The following is an 18,986-nucleotide window of genomic DNA, read 5'->3' on the forward strand; positions in this document are numbered from 1 at the left end:
AGGGGGCTTGGGAGGCACCCGCTGTGGTGCAAGGTGCAGAGCGGAGCCCAGGGCTAGTGGGTGATAAAAATAAACCGAAAAACTAAAAAATCAACAAATAAAGTTTAGAAGTCGTGGGTGTTTTTTTTGTTGTTTCGTTTTGTTTTTTTCTTTTTGTGTTTTTTTTTTGTTTTTTTTGTTTTTTTTTTTAAGGAGTCCCTAAGGCCTAAGAAGCTAAGAGGAAAGGATCACCCACCCAGCCCGCAGAACACCCTCCAGCCCTTCATGCGCTCATTAAATAAAAGATAAAACCTCCTTGGTCACTTATGTCAGTTGTTTTAAAACTTCGGATGAACAGTGAGGCTCGGCAGGGTTGTGCCTCATCGCTGACTAATCTTACTTTCAGTGAAACATGTACTGGTAGTGGATTTTATGCATCTCTCTGTGTGTATAAATAAATGTATATGTGTCTTTTTGTGAACACATAAGCAAATATATATATATACATAAATCATACACTCGCACATCAGCATATTCGTAAGTGAAGGTGTTACTAGAGGAACCGACCTGCCTGGATCTCCACCCCTGCTGAAGTCTGTTAAGAGCTATGGAATCGCAGAATAGCATCAAACAAAAAATACAGTCCCTCACTAACGATTACTGACCCTCCAAAACGCTTATCAAGCTTCTGGACCATTAAACTGACAAGGTTTTAAGTCACACGACTCCCCACCCCACAAACGCAAACTGTGTTTTGCATAATTCTGGTACCAACACACGACCTCGAATCAATCGAGACATAAAAATACATGGGCACGTCTGAAATCTGGGAAATAACAGCCGAACCTGCGCTAAAGTGCTTTGAAAGTGGTCCTTGTATCACACTCGTACCTCGGGGAGGGGAGGAGAAATCGCCATCTCCCCCAGCAAACCTCACTGCAAAAATATTACCCTCTCCAAACAAAATCCATCCATGTTAAGTCTCCCTATCTTACATTTCTGGTCTTATTTATCTTTTTTTTTAAGTCACTGTTCAACAATACACATCTTTGACACTGAAAACAGATACATTTTAATACTACAGTGCAGCAACCCCGCAAATTGCTCTGAGATGTTAAAATAATGGCATACAGGACGGAAAAGTTCGTTTTCAGTTACCAAAAGCAGTCGTCTTACTCCCTGCTCAAAGCTCAGCAAGTACATAAATTCTAACATAAATAAATAAATAAACAATGTATAAATATTTTTAAATATTTACCTGAATTATTTTACTTCTAACAAATATTTTGGAAATATCTCTAGGGGTTAACTAATTAAAACAAAGAGATAAACAATAGACAACATAATATTAGGATATTTTCACCTCTAAATAGGTGAAAAAGGCTCACAACAGGCAGGGGTGGAGGGTGTAATGGAGAGGTTGCATGCAAGTACCCCGATTTATAATTACGGGTGAGGGAAGACAGAAGTCTGGAGTTAAGAACAATTAATAGGAATAGTTGAACAGTATCCTTCTACTCTTCAGCTCAGAATGTCTGCGTATTTGCAAATATATTTATTCTGATTACACATATTGGGTAAGAACAGGAAAATGTATCTCCTTAATTTTAGAACTCTAGATGTTGTGCCATTGGGGTTTCTTTTGAACATAAAAACGACAACAACATCAATAAAACAGAAGGAAAACAAACAACCCCCCCAACCCGGCAGCCTGCAATAATAAAGAATAAGTAGTTTGGTTTCTTTTTCCAAAATACGCATTATAAAATCGCGCAGATTGCATTTCTGAGCGTAATATGCTGCCCTTAATAGCTGTGAATATCCCTAGATATTTTATTACTTTTCTTTAAAAAACTTCCAGAAAAAAAAATGTAGTTGGATATTATTTCTCTCCCTGGCTTCGGGTTATGGAGCCGGTGGAAAGTAAAACGACCTAACGACCCTGGATACCCACCTAGAAGTTCACAAAAGGTAGTTAGTCCTCAGGCAAAATACCCCCTTCGTCGAAAACCAAATAGCAAAGTGGAGGCACACGCGCACAAAAGGTAAAACAAATAAAATCTCCCATAGGTTTAGATGCTGCCGGAGAAACGTGTCACCCCCCGGGTGGGTAGATGTCGGGCCGCCTCCATCACACAGTTTTTCAGAGTCGGCCCCGGTCTCGGACCCACTCGGGGTTTAGAAGCTGTTTCAGTGGAAGTCTCTCTCTAAAACTGCTCGAGGAGAGTTAAATTTTTCTTTGTTCATTTATTTCGTCAAGTAATTTAATTTTGAACAAAGCTTGAGAACAGAATCCATCTCTCTAAACAGGAAAAAGAGCTGTTTTCTTTTTATTTCCGTACTTATTTCGACCCCCCCTCCGCGAAACAGATTTTTATCTAGTACGACAATGAAGCCACCCTCCCCCAGCAGATTGTGCCACAAAATACCACAAATTCGCAGTTTGCTGTCTCCGAGGTGCCAAAATGTACTTTTTTTGACTGTAATGTTGCGACATCCCACTACAGAGGGGATAGAGTTAGGCAAAAGAAAAAATTTCATCCTTTTTTTTTTAAACACACACTCTTGTTTGACGTCTCACTGGCCTCTTCAGAATCAGACTTTCAGCACATTTAAGTGACTGTTCCAGACCTAACGGGCATTTTAGAACTGCATTTCCCCGATTAAAAGCTGGGGAGGGGAAATAAGGGGGGGAGTAGCAGCGTTTGCAGCAGCTCTGGAAACAAAGAGAAAAGAATTGCCACTGTCTGATTCACGAGAGTGTTTTGTCCTTGCTACAGAGAATATGCTTCAAGATAATCAACACATTCACACCTATGTTTTATACTCAAGATTTTGCATGTCAGGTCAGGGAGAATTTACAGTTTCTTTTTCCTCCATTTAGTGAAAATTAAAAAAAAAAATAGGCCTAGTAAAAATGCAAGAAAGGAGGGATTTGAGGGTAACAAGGAACCTACATTTTTTTTTCTGGGTTTTTTTTTGTGTTTGTTTTTTTTTTATATACACACACGCACACACAGTGTCTCCCCACATTCGATGATCAAAAAGTGCTGAAAGCACTCCACACCTGGAGTCCTGTAGTTTAAAGGGTTTACAGTTTTATACATATAAATATACATAAAGTTTCTATTTATGTAGATATTTTCAGGCAAATATTTACACTTTCTTTTCCTCCTGCCTCTGCTTTTCTCCAGTCTGTGCTCTGGATCAGAAGAGGTTGTGGACCCCTCTAATGATCCTTTATGAGGATTTTTCAGAACAATCCTCAAATACACATAAAACTTAATATTCGCTTTGGTTTTCATCCTCTGCTTAGTTTTGTGTAATGATTGAGGCCTAAGCTGTGCTGTGTGTGTCTACAACAATCCGAATTTGCAGTCTGCAGCCGGGGAAAATTCTAAAAGCACCTTAACCTCGATGTATTTCAAGGTTCTCTATTCGTGTGTATTTTAATCGCTCTTTCTGAGGCTGCTTGGCCACTCTGACCCTTATTGTTTATGTTTATATGACAGCGAGGGAAGGCAAAGCAGGCCACTGCACCTCGCTGACACTTAAAATAGTGGAAAGTAAAGCACAGTCAGAAAACAGTGGCCATTTTCTCTCTTCAGAGCTACAGTTCTGTTCCTTGTTCGTAAGGAACTGTCTGCAAGTATTGCTACGAGGCGGTGGGTTCATTTTTTCTACCTTAGCCACAGAGAAAACCAAAAGAAAAACTTCTTAAAGGAAAAAAAAGGGCAGACACAAGTTAAGTAAGATACAGTAATTTTTCAAGAACGTGTCGCTTCCTATTGTGTTTTAAAAGGAAAAGAAAATGTGGGGAAAGAAAAGAAAGGAATAAAGAGGAGAGAAGCAAAAATGAAGGGAGAGGAGAGGAGAGAAGCAAAAATGAAGGGAGAGGAGAGGAGCAAAAATGAAGGGAGAGGAGAGGAGAGGAGCAAAAATGAAGGGAGAGGAGAGGAGAGGAGAGGAGCAAAAATGAAGGGAGAGGAGAGGAGAGGAGCAAAAATGAAGGGAGAGGAGAGGAGCAAAAATGAAGGGAGAGGAGAGGAGAGGAGAGGAGCAAAAATGAAGGGAGCGGAGCGGAGCGGAGCGGAGCGGAGCGGAGAGGAGAGGAGAGGAGAGGAGAGGAGAGGAGAGGAGAGGAGAGGAGAGGAGAGGAGAGGAGAGGAGAGGAGAGGAGAGGAGAGGAGAGGAGAGGAGAGGAGAGGAGAGGAGAGGAGAGGAGAGGAGAGGAGAGGAGAGGAGAGGAGAGGAGAGGAGAGGAGAGGAGAGGAGAGGAGAGGAGCCCCCCATCCCGTACCTGGCGCGGGGTCCCGGGGGGCCGCTCTCCGCAGCACGAGGCGCAGCGCGAGGCGCGGGGCCGGCCCGGCGCCCGCGGCCCCGAGGAGGCGGCGCAGGACGCGGCGCGCGAGGCCCCACGCGCGGCGCAGGGAGCGGCGGCGGCGGCGGCAGCGCACGGTGCACCTGATGCGGGGGGGCATGGCGGGGAGAGGGGGGGGGCCCTCTGCGCCGCGCTACAAATACCTCCCCGCGGGGCCCCGCCGCCGAACCGGCCCTCTCACCCTCCATTCATTGGAGAACATTTTCTTTTTTTTTTTTTTTCTCTCTCTCTTTTTTTTTTGTCTTTTCCGTTTGACTAATTTCGACTCCCCGTTTCGCCCCCCCCCCCAACTAAACGCCTCCCATCATGATGGCTCCCGCCTCGAGAGCTGCCGGAGGAGGCCCGGCGGGGGATGGGATGGGATGATGGGGGGGGGGAGGAGGATCACCGCCTCCTCTCCCCTCCCACCGGGTCGCCCCGGGGAGCGCCCGCACCGAGCGGCCGCGGGGACCGGCCAATCGCAGGGCGCTCCCCGGCTTTCAAACCAAGCCTCGGCGACACGTCCGTGCCTGCCCCCCCCCCGCCCCCCCCTCCCCTGCTCCTCTGTCCCCTCCAAACACGCCGCCTCCCGCTCCGCTCGCTGGGGGCGCGGTTTTATAATTTTTTTTTTTCGCTGTGTTTTGGGTTGGTTTGCTTTTTTTTTTTCTTTTCCTTGCCGGTCGGTTTCGGGAGGCAGCTAGCGGATCCCTGCCGCTTTAAAACAACAGGCGACCCGTCACATGGTCATTTGAACGCGACGCGGGGCCGTTGTTGAGCGAAAAAAAAAAAAACACTAAAAAAAAAAAAAAAAAGCGGATCTCGTCTCTTCGCGCCGGTAACCGAAACTGGTAATTAATCGTTTCCTGCCCCCCCGACCCTCTCCCCGGCCGTGATCCGCCGTGCCGGACCGCGCTGTTTTCGGGTTGCGGGGTGAGGTTGCGGAGCGCGGGTGCGGGTGGGGGGGAAGCAGCGGGGGAGAGCGAAAAAACCGGGATCAACCCGCTCGCACCGCCTCGGGGACGGACAGAGGGGTGCAGAGCCCCCCGACAGGTGGTGCCGAGCCCCCCTCGATAGCCAGTGCCGAGCCCCCCGACAGGCGGTTCTGAGCCCCTCGATAGCCAGAGTTGAGCCCCCCGACAGCCAGTGCCGAGCCCCCCGACAGCCAGTGCCGAGCCCCCCTCGATAGCCAACGCTGAGAACCCCTCGATAGCCAGTACTGAGACCCCCCCGACAGCCAGTGCCGAGCCCCCCCCCGACAGCCAGTGCCGAGCCCCCCCCGACAGCCAGTGCTGAGGCCCCCGACAACCGGTGCTGAGACCCCCTCGATAGCCAGTACTGAGACCCCCCCCGACAGCCGGTGCTGAGACCCCCCGACAGCCGGTGCTGAGGCCCCCGACGGGCTCTCTGAGCGGCGATGGGGGGAGCCCCGCTGCCTCCCGCCCAGGGAGCCCCTCTGCCCCTCGGTACCTCGGTGCGGGGCGCGGGTCAGGGTCCCGCGGGAGCCGTGGCCGGTGCGGGGGGACCCTCCGGGCTGGGCGCGGAGCCGCGGGCGCGCAGGGACCGCAGGGAGCCGGCGGGAAGGTCTGGAGAGGGGAAGCGGAACACCGGCGACTACAGGCGCATGTAGCTCCGTAGCAAACAGCTCCTTCTCTCGGCTGGACAAACAGCCACGACGCCGGTGCAGGTTTCCTCTTTCTGCCTGGGCGCGGAGTGACCCTGACAGCCAGGCTGATAAAGAAGAGTCTGTACCGGTTTCTCCCAGACCAAGCCCGATTTCAAGCCTGGGAAACGGGTGACTGAAAACAGCCATTTCGAAATGAAAGCGGCTCTTCGAGAGACGCTTCATTCTCTTATTTTTCTTTTCGACTCCCCCCATCGCCGGCAGGCATTCCGCGGCTCCCACCGCGCTGCAGAGGGCCGGGGGGCGCCTGCCCCTGTGTCTGTGTGCGCGCACTCGATTATTCTGCGATATCACCGATAAAAACCTCTCCTTGCCTGCCGCGTTAAACCTAAAGCCTCTCTGGGCTCCCTCGCAACGCCGGGCTGCAGCTGCAGTTTGTTGCTAACAATTTACTATTCCTCTTTCCAGGGACGCCTCCAAGCCCTGGAGCCGGCGCTCCTAGTAGAAGGGAAGGCGCCCGTGGAATCTCCAAGAGCCACCGCTCCCACGGGGTGAGTGTCCCCCGCCTCGGTCCTGGCTCCGCACCCGCGGCTACTCCGCACCGACTGGGCACCCAGGGGCTGGAGGCGCGTTCTGTTCGTTCTCTGTGGTCACTCAGGAAAGCCTGATATTTCCTGGACTATTTTATCAGTGGATATCATGATTATTATAATTAATATTGTTGTGTTTGTGGTTTGGTTTTTTTTTTCATAAGCCGCAATAGAAATACTCAAAATTTTAAATCAAATTCTGGCTCTTGGAGAAAACTTTTTAAAACAGGAATTCCATTCTAACTAATTTTGGGAGCTTAGTCTATCAGAATCTTAATTCTCCTGCAAAGAGACCACTCCGGCTCCAGCCTTACCCTCCCTCCGTGTCTGGTCCCAGGTCCATGTCGATTCCCTTGGACAGGGAATACAGGCTCTAGGCTGCTGTGTGCTCAGGGCGCTTCTTGGCTTGTGGCTATGCCACGTACTAAGACAGAAAATGGTACTATTTCGTAAGGTGTTATCGTTGCGTGTTGTGATTTTATATATTTTCTATTTAAGGATACATATAAAATAGTATTGCAGGCGTTCTTATACTAAAGAAGCACTAATATAGACTAAATATAATAAGCTGTATATGTTCTAAATGTGTATAATATAGTTATTACTAAACAAAAACATATTATATAGAAAAATAATTGAAAACAAATACGTAGGCTTGGTGCATAATCATAATAGTTTATATATGCATAGTACATATTTTATATGGGTATTACATAGATGTGTTATGTACATAAATGGCATAACTACATATTGAACAGTGTACAAGCTCATATTAAGGAATTATAAAACATGCATAATATTAAATTATTTGGTAATGAAAGATACATTGTATAAAACTGTGTATATATATATGTATATATAACTTTTAATGTCTGCACATGAAATACCTAGGAGTTGGATACTCAGTAGGAGTGCAAAACGAAAGGGCAATTTTTTTTCTCCCTGAATTCCTGCGGGCATTTTTTCGCGCTGGGATTTGCGCTGGGGAAGGAGCGCAGAGCTCCCCCGCTGCTCCCGGGTGATGGATCCACGCCCCGGCAGCACAGCCGCTTGCAAACGCTTGTTTCTTCAGCAAACACGCCATCTTCGAGCAAACTGGGAAACCCTGGGGCCGAGCTTGGATGTACGATTTTTTATTTTCTTAGTTCTACGCCCCCTTCGTTTTGCAGCCCCCACGCTTTCTCGAAAATACCGGTAAACTTACAGTAACTCGAGGAGGTCACCCGCAAGCCGGTAAAACTCCTGTTACTGCAAGCGAGGGCGGCATCGGGCTTGCAGAGGCACAAACAGCTCTTCCAGCTCTTTCCCAGGTCCCGTGTTTACATCCTCCAGGAGCAGAGCGCGGACGCGCCGCGGGCCCGTGCACAGACACGCACGCGAGGGGCTGAGAAGGTATTTGCTAAGCTGCAATTGCACTAGGAAGAGTCAATCCCCCTCTGTCCCGGCCGGTTTCGCTAGGGAGCGGCAGGGATCGGCTTCTTCAGCGCCCTTGGAGCCGGATTTTAACAAACAGGGACCGGTCGGAGCCCCTCCCGCCCTCTTCAGGCGGAGCGGGGGGAACAGAGAGCGGGGAGCCTCGGGGGGAGGATAAACAGAGACCCCAGAGGCCGTCCCGTCAAAACATGAAGGGTTTTTTGTGCCATCCAAGGCACAAGAAGGATGTTGAGGCTCTGGAGCGAGTCCAGAGAAGAACAACGAAGCTGGTGACGGGGCTGGAGAACAGGTCTTAGGAGGAGCGGCTGAGAGAGCTGGGGTTGTTTAGCCTGGAGAAGAGGAGGCTGAGGGGAGATCTCATTGCTCTCTACAACTACCTGAAAGGAGGTTGTAGAGAGGAGGGTGCTGGCCTCTTCTCCCAAGTGACAGGGGACAGGACGAGAGGGAATGGCCTCAAGCTCCGCCAGGAGAGGTTCAGGCTGGACATTAGGAAAAAATTCTTCACAGAAAGGGTCATTGGGCACTGGAACAGGCTGCCCAGGGTGGTTGATTCACCTTCCCTGGAGGTGTTTAAGGCACGGGTTCATGAGGCGCTGAGGGGCATGGTTTGGTGTTTGATACGAATGGTTGGACTCGATGATCCAGTAGGTCCTTTCCAACCTAGTGATTCTATGAGTCTATGATCTGTGCGGGGGGGTGGGTGGGGTGGCGTTCCTTCGTATTTATTTCTCTTCACAGCATTTAGTGCCTTACGCGAAAAAAACAGAGCACGGCGTGGGGCTCCGAGCGGGGATCGCACACGGGCGCGGGCGGAGCGGTGCGCGTCCCGCCGGCCCCTCACGCACCGGAGCAGGGAGGCGCGATGAGGGGGTTTATCGGCGGCGGCTCCGCTTCGCCTTCCCCGCGGGCACCACGCCCGGGACGGTTTCCCCGGCGTCGGCGTCGGGTGCCGGGGGCGGCGGGTGCCGCAGGTAGCGGGCGACGGCTCCGCGGGGGCCGCCCGCCGCCACGTCGAGGGGGAGGCGGCCGCGGGCGTCGGGCAGGTCGAGGCGAGCCCCGGCCCGGTGCAGCGCCGAGAGCGTCTCCAGGAACCCTGCGCGGGCTGCGTCGTGGGCCGGGAGGCAGCCGGTGAGCGGGTCGGGGCGGTTCGGGTCGGCTCCGCGCTGCAGCAGCAGCTCGGCCACCCGCAGGCTGCCCAGCATCATCACCTGCGGGGAGAGACAGCGTCAGCGCCGCCCCCGGGGACCCGCGGGAGCGGGGATCGCCCGCGGAAAGGAGCGGAAAAAACACGCGGGAGGCCTCGAGGCCGAGCGTGGGAAACCCTCCTTTTCCGCGGGCGCCCCGTCGGGGCCGTGGATTGCGAGCCCGCACCGGGACGTGGGGGACACACCGAGGATCGGGGGTCGCCCTTCTCCCGGCGAACCCCCCGAGGGCGAGTCCCGGACCGCTCTGCGACGGCCACCGCGGAACCGCGCGGATGGGGAGTCCCCGTGTCTGCCGCCGTCCCGCTCCCACCAGGGGGAGAATTCCAGGAAGAATTTTGGCAAAGGGACACTGCTGCGCATGGATCCCGCCCTCCCTGCGGCGCGGTGCCCGCGCTTCCCGCAGGAGAGAGTGGAAACGCATTTTTTTTACCCTGACTTCCCTGCCCGACGCAGCAACAAAATCCTCGGAGACCTCCCCCTCGAGGTCACCGTTTCCTCAGCCGCTTTTCCCCCAGCGAGTTGGGCGCAGGGGCTAAATCCCGGCTGCGCAAAGGTGCAGAAACAAACACGCCGGAGGACGGCATCATATGCGTGTTTTGGGTGAAATGCTGCGCCGACATTTTGTAGGAGACAGTTTCGCAAGCACTGGCTGTAAAACTTAAGCACAGCTTCTCAGATTATACCAGTTTCGTTTTATTTTGAAAATTCAAGAAGCTAGCCAGGACTACCTCGGAAACTGACTCGGTTTTATGGCTCTAGTACTTATCGCTTCTCGGGCACTACCTCTATCTACACGTTCACGCGACCGTAAAATGTAATACAGGCGGGCTGATGTCCACGGGGAGTGCGGGCTGTGTACCTGCAGGGTCTGCCGGGCAAATCTGCCGCACCCGGGTACTTGCGCTCCTAAGGGTCCGTGAATATATCACGAGAATCAGTGAACACGCTCTTTTTTCCTCCGTGAGGGAGAGGAAAAATACCAAAAAACGTGTAAGGCAGAAGACGAGGTATGACCAAAGGGCAACCCTTTCTGAAAAGGCGACTGGTTATTTTGTATTGCGCGCTTATTGCGAGACGAGCATTAAAGCTCTCGGTTTTGAGTCATCCTACCTCAGCTGGTTCAAACAAAGTCAAGGGCTGCTAGGGTTCAGACCTCCCTCTCTCCTCTCCCGAGAGGCGAGGCGCGGCGGCCCCGGCAGCTGCCGTCGGGGGGCGACAGCGGCCGGTGGCGCGTCCGCCCCGCCGCCCCGCTCGCTCCCTACCTGGATGGGGGTCCTGCCGAAGGAGTTGACGGCGTTGGGGTCGGCGGCGCCGTCCAGCAGCTCCTCCAGGCGCCGCAGGTCCCCGCGGGCGGCGGCGTTGGCCAGTTCGTCCGCCGCATCGGTTCCCGGGGGCGCCCGGCCCATGGCGGAGCCCGGACCCGCCGCCGCCGCCCCACGGCCCCGGCCCCGCACCCCGGACCGGAGCCGCCTCGGCGGGACCGTCTCCAACACCGCAGCTCCCGGCGCCGCTTATCTCCGCACGGCCGGGGCCGCTCCGCCCCGTCCCGCCCCGTCCCGCCCCGTCCCCGCCTCGCCCTGCCGGCCGAGCCCGGCGGGTCGCCGCGTCCTGCCCTCTGCCCTCCGTTCTTTGGTCCTTTTTCATTGTTATTATTATCACTTTTTCCCTCGGTCCTCCCCTAAAGGGAGGCGGCGGCATCTTAAGTTGGGCCTGCGAGGACAAGGGGCGGGAGGAGGGGTAGGAGCGAAGGCAGCCAAAGGCTTTGTTAAACGAGAGCGGGATTTGAGGAGGGGAGTGGACCCTGGTCCTGCCTCCCTGCCCTCTCCAGACCCCTCGGGTACCCGGGGGCCGCCCTCCTTTCCCTCTCTCCCAGGGTGAACCGAGAGCTCCTCTGTGCTCCTTCAGCTGGCACAGACACCCGGGCACAGAGAGCCGGCACGGAGACGCAAGCCTCTCTCTTTTCCTTCCTTCCTCCCTCCCTCCCTTCCTTCCTTCCTTCCTTCCCTCCTTCCTTCCTTCCTTCCTTCCTTCCCTCCCTCCCTCCCTCCTTCCCTCCTTCCTTCCTTCCTTCCTTCCTTCCTTCCTTCCTTCCTTCCTTCCTTCCTTCCTTCCTTCCTTCCTTCCTTCCTTCCTTCCTTCCTTCCTTCCTTCCTTCCTTCCCTCCCTCCCTCCCTCCTTCCCTCCCTCCTTCCTTCCCTCCTTCCTTCTCTCCTTCCCTCCCTCCTTCCTTCCCTCCCTCCCTCCCTCCCTCCCTCCTTCCCTCCCTCCTTCCCTCCTTCCCTCCTTCCTTTCCCTCCTTCTTTCCTTCCTTTCCATCCTTCTTTCCCTCCATCCCTCCCTCTCTCCCTCCCCCCCGGCGGGCGGGTCCGGGGGCGCGGGGCGGTGGCAGCACCACGGACAGCTCCCCCCGGACGCTCCGCACCGTCCCGCGCCGAGCCCCGCCGGGCGGTCTCCTTGGTAAGAGAAGCGCTTATTATTACAAAAAGTGGAATATTTTTTGTTTGAGATAAAGCAAAGTTCCGTCTATGTAATCTCGTTCTCTGAGGGTTACACACAGCGTCCCTCCCGTGCCAGGTTTTCCTTCAGACAGAGTTTTTCGGGACGCTGCTCATCCCTCGGGTCGGTACCGCCTGGTGCTCGGTGCGGTCGGTGCTGAGCAGGTGTGTCTGCTGGAACCGCCTCTGTGCGCAGCCTTTGCCCGTCTCAGAGGCGAGGGCAGGCAGAGCTGCAGCCAGCTCCAAATCAGCCAGAGAGCTCACTGATGGGAAGCTCGTGGTGACACTGACATCGGTGCTTGGAAAGGAACAGAACGTGCATAACATTGCTGGGGAAATGTGTACATCTGCATGCGAGTGGGAAATACACTCTGTCTGCAGCTCTTATCTCGCTTCACGGCATCGATGGAGATCACTGCTTCGTGTTGCCCAGCCCTGATAAAGGATGCTTGCTTTCTAAAACTCCAAAATGAGTCCTAGCGAGTTTATTTGCTTGCATTTTTGTTATTGCATCCCCCCCTACCCCTGCCTCAGGCTGTCACCTGCTGCTAGTGGGGGGAAGCCTCCTGGGGCTGACAGAGGAAACATCCCACCGAATCATTGCCTTGCTGGAACGCATCGACAGGGAGTCTTCCTCTTGGTCTTCATGGCTGCTCTGTGAATCTCACTGTAACTGCCAATAAACAGAGCCCTTGGGTTGGAAAGGAAGTTAAAGGAGCCTTGGATCTTGTGCACAGACTCAGAGGAAGTAAGAGCTCCTCACTTTTTCACTCGAGTACACTTCACCATGTTGCTGCTTGAGGTTTATAAATGCCCTTGCTTCTTTCACCATGAAATGTTGTCGAAGTGACCTATGTCCTCACCTTAGCGCATGGACATGACCTTTGTCAGATACATGGGATCTCTAAGCTTATTCTATTTGAACCCATAATTCCGCTCACTGCTTTTTCATCCTTTGCAAGAGCACACTGCCCACATGTTTACCTGCACCTTTATCTAGAGCAATTGGCTAATATTATCAAAACAATGAAATAACTCTCTTGGCCTAACACTTCAGAAAACACAGCTATGCAACCAAGAAAGCTCAAAAGGTACAGACAGTTTCCACCAGCAGCAAACAGAAAAATGCTAACTGACGTGGCCAATAGAGATTGTCTGTGTAAAGGTTAGGTTTGTGGCTTTATTTGCAATGCTTTTTCCTACCATCAAATAAACCCAATGACAATTTCTGATTCTTCGCTCACACTGGCTACTATTCTATGCTCAGATATGTAGGAATGAGTGGACTGCCACTCATGATAAAGAGCTTCTTGATACAAATAGTGGCTTCTGGTTAAATAATTGAGCATTTATACACAATCTGGTGTTTTCCTGGTGTTCTGTTTTGAGTTTTGGGGGTGGGTTTTCGTTTGTTCCTCTCACCCCCACCATTAATAAATTTGCTATTCAAGCACTGGGTGCCATAAAAATGAGAAAATAAATACACTTCACTGTAGTAAAAAAAAAAAGGGAAAGAAGATGAAGTGTTAAATCTATATATCTTTGTATGTAGGCCACTATACAGCAGGAACACACAAATGGTCAAAATTATATTTAAGTCTTAAAAAGACTGCAAGCTAATTTTGACAGTAGCTAGATCAAAAAGCAATATTATAGAATCAGTTCAGTAGAGATATTATACTGATTCTGATCCTCAGCTACAATACAGACATCCATTAGTGACAGAAAAAGGGTTATGAGGGGGCTTTTGTATCGATGATGTATCTATATGGTAGCAAAAACAAGTCCATGCCTACTGGAATTATATGAAAGTTTTAAGCAGGACATGTTTTAACAAACATGAAATATGAAAATAATGTCTGAAGAAAGACAAGCTTTCTAACAATTCATTTAACTTGCTTGTTACTCCAAGGTTATGTGGTAAATAGGGTAACCAAACCTCAAAATATTCTTTCTCACTGTTTTCAGAAGAGGCTGACATATTTTACAAACTTTGAGAAGTAAAACTGTCAAACATGCACAAATGACAAAGTAAGGAGTCCTTTCTGATTTTTCCCACAGTTCAGAAAAAAACACACTGTGCTATTAGGGAAAAGAAAGCTGTCCTCAGAAAGGCTGCCTTTGCAAATTTGTAAATGCTTATTGTCCTGTCCAAGAATTGAAAACACACTCATAAGAGCAAATAAGATATTTTAGCTGAAAACTCCTTGCTTTGGAGATGGATTCTTAGCCAGTATTTTCATTTTGCTCTCCATATGCAGCTGCTGGGTGAAGGACAGTTGATGGCAGCTTTATAGAAGGTGTTACACAGTTAGAAGTGATTTCTTCTGGTTTCAATGTTAATCATACAAGAATAAGTTGTGCAGTCATGACCTTAAAACAATCATTTAGGGAGGCATCATAACTTTCATGACCGTACTACAGACACAAGCTGCAAGCATATAAAATATGCATAGAGACATTGACAAAATGCAAAATAAATACAAATCATTTTGTGAGCAGGCAGACCTTACAAGCATGGCAATAATACCAATTTCTACAGTCAAAAGGAAAAAAGAGAAATGTCAAGAGATTCAGGAAGGTAATTGTTAGTATGCATTATGTGTAATCAGCTCAATATTACTCAAAAGCAGCTTACCACAAGGGAAAATGTTACTCACAACAGGTTTTCTTAGTTTTCACTGATTTGACTGCAGAGATGTCAAAGTTCTTCCAAAACATTGTTTTAAAATTAGTGCAAACAACTCAATGCCACAACAAAATGTAATTCAGTCCATCCATCAAGTTCCTGCCTCTCCAATTTAGAGATAAGAATGTCATATGGGAAAGTGTCAAATAATTTGCACAGCTCCAGATAGATGATGTCAGTTACTCTTCTTTCATCCATCGATGCTGCAGCCCCATTGTAGAAGCCACCAAATTAATTAGTCATGATTAGCCCTTGGGGAAGCTGTGTGGGCTGTCACCAATCACCTTCTTATTTGCTCTGTGCCTTGTCATTGTTTCCAGGAGGATCTGCTTCATGATCTTGCTGGGCGCAGAGGTGAGACTGACTGGCTTGTAGCTCCTCCGGTCTTCATTTCTTCCTTTTTGAAAAATGGGAGTTTCCCCTTTTCCAGCTTGCGGAGACTTTTCAAATTTGATGGATAGTGGCTTAGCAACTTCATCTGCCAGGTCTTTCAGCACTCATGGATGCATCTTGTCAAGTCCCATGGACTTGCGCACTTTCAGGTTCCTTAATGGTCTCAAACCCGATCCCTTCCTTTAGTGGGATGTTCTTTGATCTTCCAACCACTGCCTCTGCCTTCTGTGACTTGGGACAGTCTGGCTTAACCTTTGTCAGGGAAGACTGATGCAAAAAAGTTGTTGAGTACTTCAGCCTTCTCCATATGCACATTTTCCCTAGCCTTCTTTTTATCATAGACACATCTATAGAAGCTTTTCTTGTTGTCCTTGACATCCTTGACCAGATTTAATTCCGTCAGGGCTTTAACTTCCCTATCCTGATCCCTGACTGCTCAGACAATTTCTCTGTATTCTTCCCAGGCTACCCGCCCTTGCTTCCAACCTCTCTAGGCTTCCTTTTTGAGTTTAAATTTGTCCACGATCTCCTTGTTCATCCATGCAGGCATCCTGGCATTCTTGCCTGACTTCCTCTTTGTTGGGATGCATCACTCCTCAGCTTGGAGGAGATGATTCTTGAATACTAACGAGCTTTCTTGTGTCTCACTCCCCTCCAGGGCTTTACCCCATGGTACCCTACCATGCAGGTCCCTGAAGAGGTCAAAGTCTGAAGATGGGTATAGTGAGCTTGCTGCATGCCATCCTCACTGCCCTAAGGATCTTGAACTCCCAAATTTCATGGTCACTTGCAGCCAAGGCTTCCCTCAAGCTTCACATTCCACACATACCCCTCCCTGCTGGTGAGAACAAGGTCCAGCATAGCACTTCTCCTCACTGAATATGTTATTTGGGATTTAGTTTTGTACTATGGGAAAGAGTTTCTTGATCTGCAAATAGCCTAATGGTTTGATCTTGTGGTTTGTACTATAGAAATTCTGATAAACATCAGAAAATGTGTTGTCTAGATCTGGGGTTTTGATTTTTAGATTTTTAAAAAAGTTTTATTTTAGATGCCATCTTATCTAAAGGCTTAGCTGACTACAGAGAAAGACATGAATGAAGTATCTAGGACAATACTTTGCAGTTCGCAAAGTCTGACAGCTCCGGCTTGCTTTTGTGGCATTGGTGTAGCAAAAGACTTGGAACCTGATAATTCTCATGTCCCCATCACACAACTGTTCAGTCCTGAGAGCAAATCACTGTCTCTTAAGCTCATTTACACATGTAAGGATTGTTCTCATAGGCCTGATAAACAGCAGGAGAAAGGCTAGTGAATTTAAGATGTGTTTTCACATCATAAAGTTGAATGGTAAAAGCTATTGTGCACCCTGTTCATGGGCCTTGTGATTCTCCAGTTGCAGGGAACAATCATCTTTGGAGTGTCTGAAGAAGGGGGTGAGTCAGGCAACATTCTGTCTGAGAGCTAACTGGTGATTAACATGTCAGGCAAATGTCAGGCGTCTCACACCATCAACGACTATGTTAACATGAAATTGTCAGTTTTTTAGAGAAACATGTAATCTAGTGCTTAAGTGTGTGTGCACAGATCTATATTGATAATGACAACTCTTCTACTCAAGCTGTAACCCATCTCTCAGACTGAATTGGAGAATCAGTCATATCGTGTTTGGTTTTTTCTGTTTGAACATGAGTGCAGTGGTCAAGTTTAGCTGCTAAAAGCTACTGGCTTTCTCACTACTGTTCAGTTTCATATAAAGATATGTTGAAAATCTGTAGGTTCAATTTTATCTTGCAGTAAATTGTCCTTATTGATCACTGTATCTCTACAGCTATGGATTTACATCTGCCCAGGGAACAAAGAAGAAAAAATTCCTAGTTACAATAAACTCATATTCTTAAGGATGTGAATTATGTGGGGTTGGGGGCTCGGCAGCAGTGCAGTTTAGTGCATTTCAGTGTACAGAAATCTTGGAATATGAAATTTTAATTTACCTAAACCCATGGACATTAATGACTAATTACTTTTTTAAAAAAAATATTAATTCAGGCCTCTTGTCAGCTGATTGCAAAATGAGCTTTGATAGCTAGGAGTTTAGTGAGTATTTCTGTATTTTTCACTTGGCAGCTGTGCCTGTCCTGCGTTTAAGGAAGGAACACAGGGAGTTCAAGACATTTTTTAAAAGGTGACCTGCAAAGAATTCGTATTTAATTAGTTTTGCCTTTCTTTCATAAAGCCCATATGCTTTTAAGAAAAAGAAGAGCATTAGGAGTTTTCTTTCCTTCTAGCCCACCCTCCTTTGTGAGGGTGTCTTGAAAATTAGTTGTTAGGAATATCAATCTTGATGAGCAGAATCTTGTGTACTGTTAGTCCAGCTAACGTGAAGCCCAAGCCATAACTCACCATATAAGATGCTTTAAATTATCACACTATAAATCCCAAAAGTTTTGGTCTTCTTTAGCTTATCTATTAATTACAACAGTTCCTGGGGTTCTATTTTCAAATCTCTTGCACAAAGCTAATATCTTTCTTTTGCCTACTCATATAAGAATGGAAAGTGTGATTATCAAAAACGCATGAAAGAGAATATTGTCACTCTCCGGACTGGCCAAAGTGAAACACTTAAAAATTCATCAGAATAGTGGAGCAATGATTTGTTTCTAACCACAGCATTTTTTCTTCAGAACATTATTAAATGCTGGAAGTAAGCGTTTAACTCATTTAGCTGAAAACCATAATAATATTTAAAATTCCTCAGGCAGTTTCTTTCCAAATGTTGAACTTCTATTTCCTTGTCTCTGGGCATGTCATAATTCCCCTCATTCTCTGGGGTGCATACAGCCTTCCAAAATAAAGGAGATATGCACTCTGAAAAGTCATTAGAAAGTAACTTACATTTCAACTTTACCTGATGTATTTTAAATACAAGAAATGCCTGCCTGTTGGCTCTGTCTTTCACTATCTGTCATTCGAAGACCTTTTGCAGTGGCTAGAAAATAGAAACATGGGGACGCAGCTGACGTCTGAGGCTTTGGTCAGACTGCACTGTTAGGCAGGCATAAACATAGGTTTTGCGCTGCAGAATGGATGATACAGGAGAGACAAAAGTACAGGGTGAAGTTTTAATTTCTGTCCAGCTTGCATTTCACTTTAGAACAGGAACTAAATTTCTCTTTCTTTATTAACAAATTTGTTAAAAAGTGTGTATTATAGCTGTAGGGTGTGCTGCCAAAACCAGAAGCACTCTGCTCTAGAAGCAGAGGGAAGGGCTGAGAGATGAATTTTGAGTCTGACCCTGAATCAAGGACAAATCTGTGGGGGGTGGGCATGTAGCAGATCTGATTGAAGGCATGCGGTATTTCAGTATGACGGGTAGTGGAATGATGTTTAGCATTTAGATTCCTCTACTATCTTTTTTATATGCAGTAGCCTTGACCCATTACCCAGTTACATTGTCTGCAAACTATTTACACAAGTAAAATAAGATTCATAAAATATTAAGTGCATATTATCCGTACAGTATCTGTCTGTGCAACATGTGCTTTGCAGAGCTCATACTTACTGCTGAAATACTTATGCTGTGTGAATCATGTGCTGTTAAGTCTTCCCAACATTTCTGATATGCGATTTAGTCTCTCTCTGTGCTCCACTTCAGGTCTGCTTGTGTTTCTGGCTCATGCCTCATGAAGCATATGCTTTCTACAGTTTTGGACACAGCAAATACCCTATTTTACTGGTAAGACACCTCTCTTTTTAAACAATTTTAGGTGGTGCTTGTGTTATGATTAGGTCTGCAGACACAGCTGGTATTGAAAGTTAATATCTCCCACAGTAAAACAAGACTAACTGGGCAATCAGATTTGATGTAGCACATGCACTGATATTTTAATCATGAGTGACAAAGTTTTCTACGCAAGAATCTCTAAATCCAAAATTCAGTCATAAAAACACTTCTGTTGTTCTTAGTTGTCACGATTGCAGATAAGCAAGGAGACATCATGTAGTCAGGAGTGGCCTGCCCTGATAATCTGTTGGTTTTTCAAAGCATTTGAACTTAAGATATAGTGGGTTTATTTGTAACATGAGAACATAGATGCTTTCTGTAAACAGACTAATGAAATATTTTGCCTTGTAATTGCTACTCACAGCAAAATGTGAGTAGATAGAACAATAAGTGTGATTTAGTATCAAATATTTTAAGACAAGCCCAAAAAAACTGA

General features: G+C 48.3%; 1 protein-coding gene across 1 annotated transcript; it reads right to left on the bottom strand.

Annotated features, from left to right (window-relative positions):
* Nucleotides 1–8,856: 8,856 nt before the first annotated feature.
* LOC138733489 (cyclin-dependent kinase 4 inhibitor B-like) lies at nucleotides 8,857–10,604 on the bottom strand. Its single transcript, XM_069880682.1, has 2 exons — nucleotides 10,452–10,604; nucleotides 8,857–9,192 (listed from the first exon to the last, which is right to left on the bottom strand). The coding sequence occupies exons 1-2, from the start codon at nucleotides 10,593–10,595 to the stop codon at nucleotides 8,857–8,859; spliced, it is 480 nt and encodes a 159-aa protein (XP_069736783.1). The 5' UTR covers nucleotides 10,596–10,604.
* Nucleotides 10,605–18,986: the final 8,382 nt, after the last annotated feature.

The sequence above is a fragment of the Phaenicophaeus curvirostris genome, chromosome Z, assembly GCF_032191515.1.
Source record: "Phaenicophaeus curvirostris isolate KB17595 chromosome Z, BPBGC_Pcur_1.0, whole genome shotgun sequence".
Taxonomy (NCBI): Eukaryota; Metazoa; Chordata; class Aves; order Cuculiformes; family Cuculidae; genus Phaenicophaeus; species Phaenicophaeus curvirostris.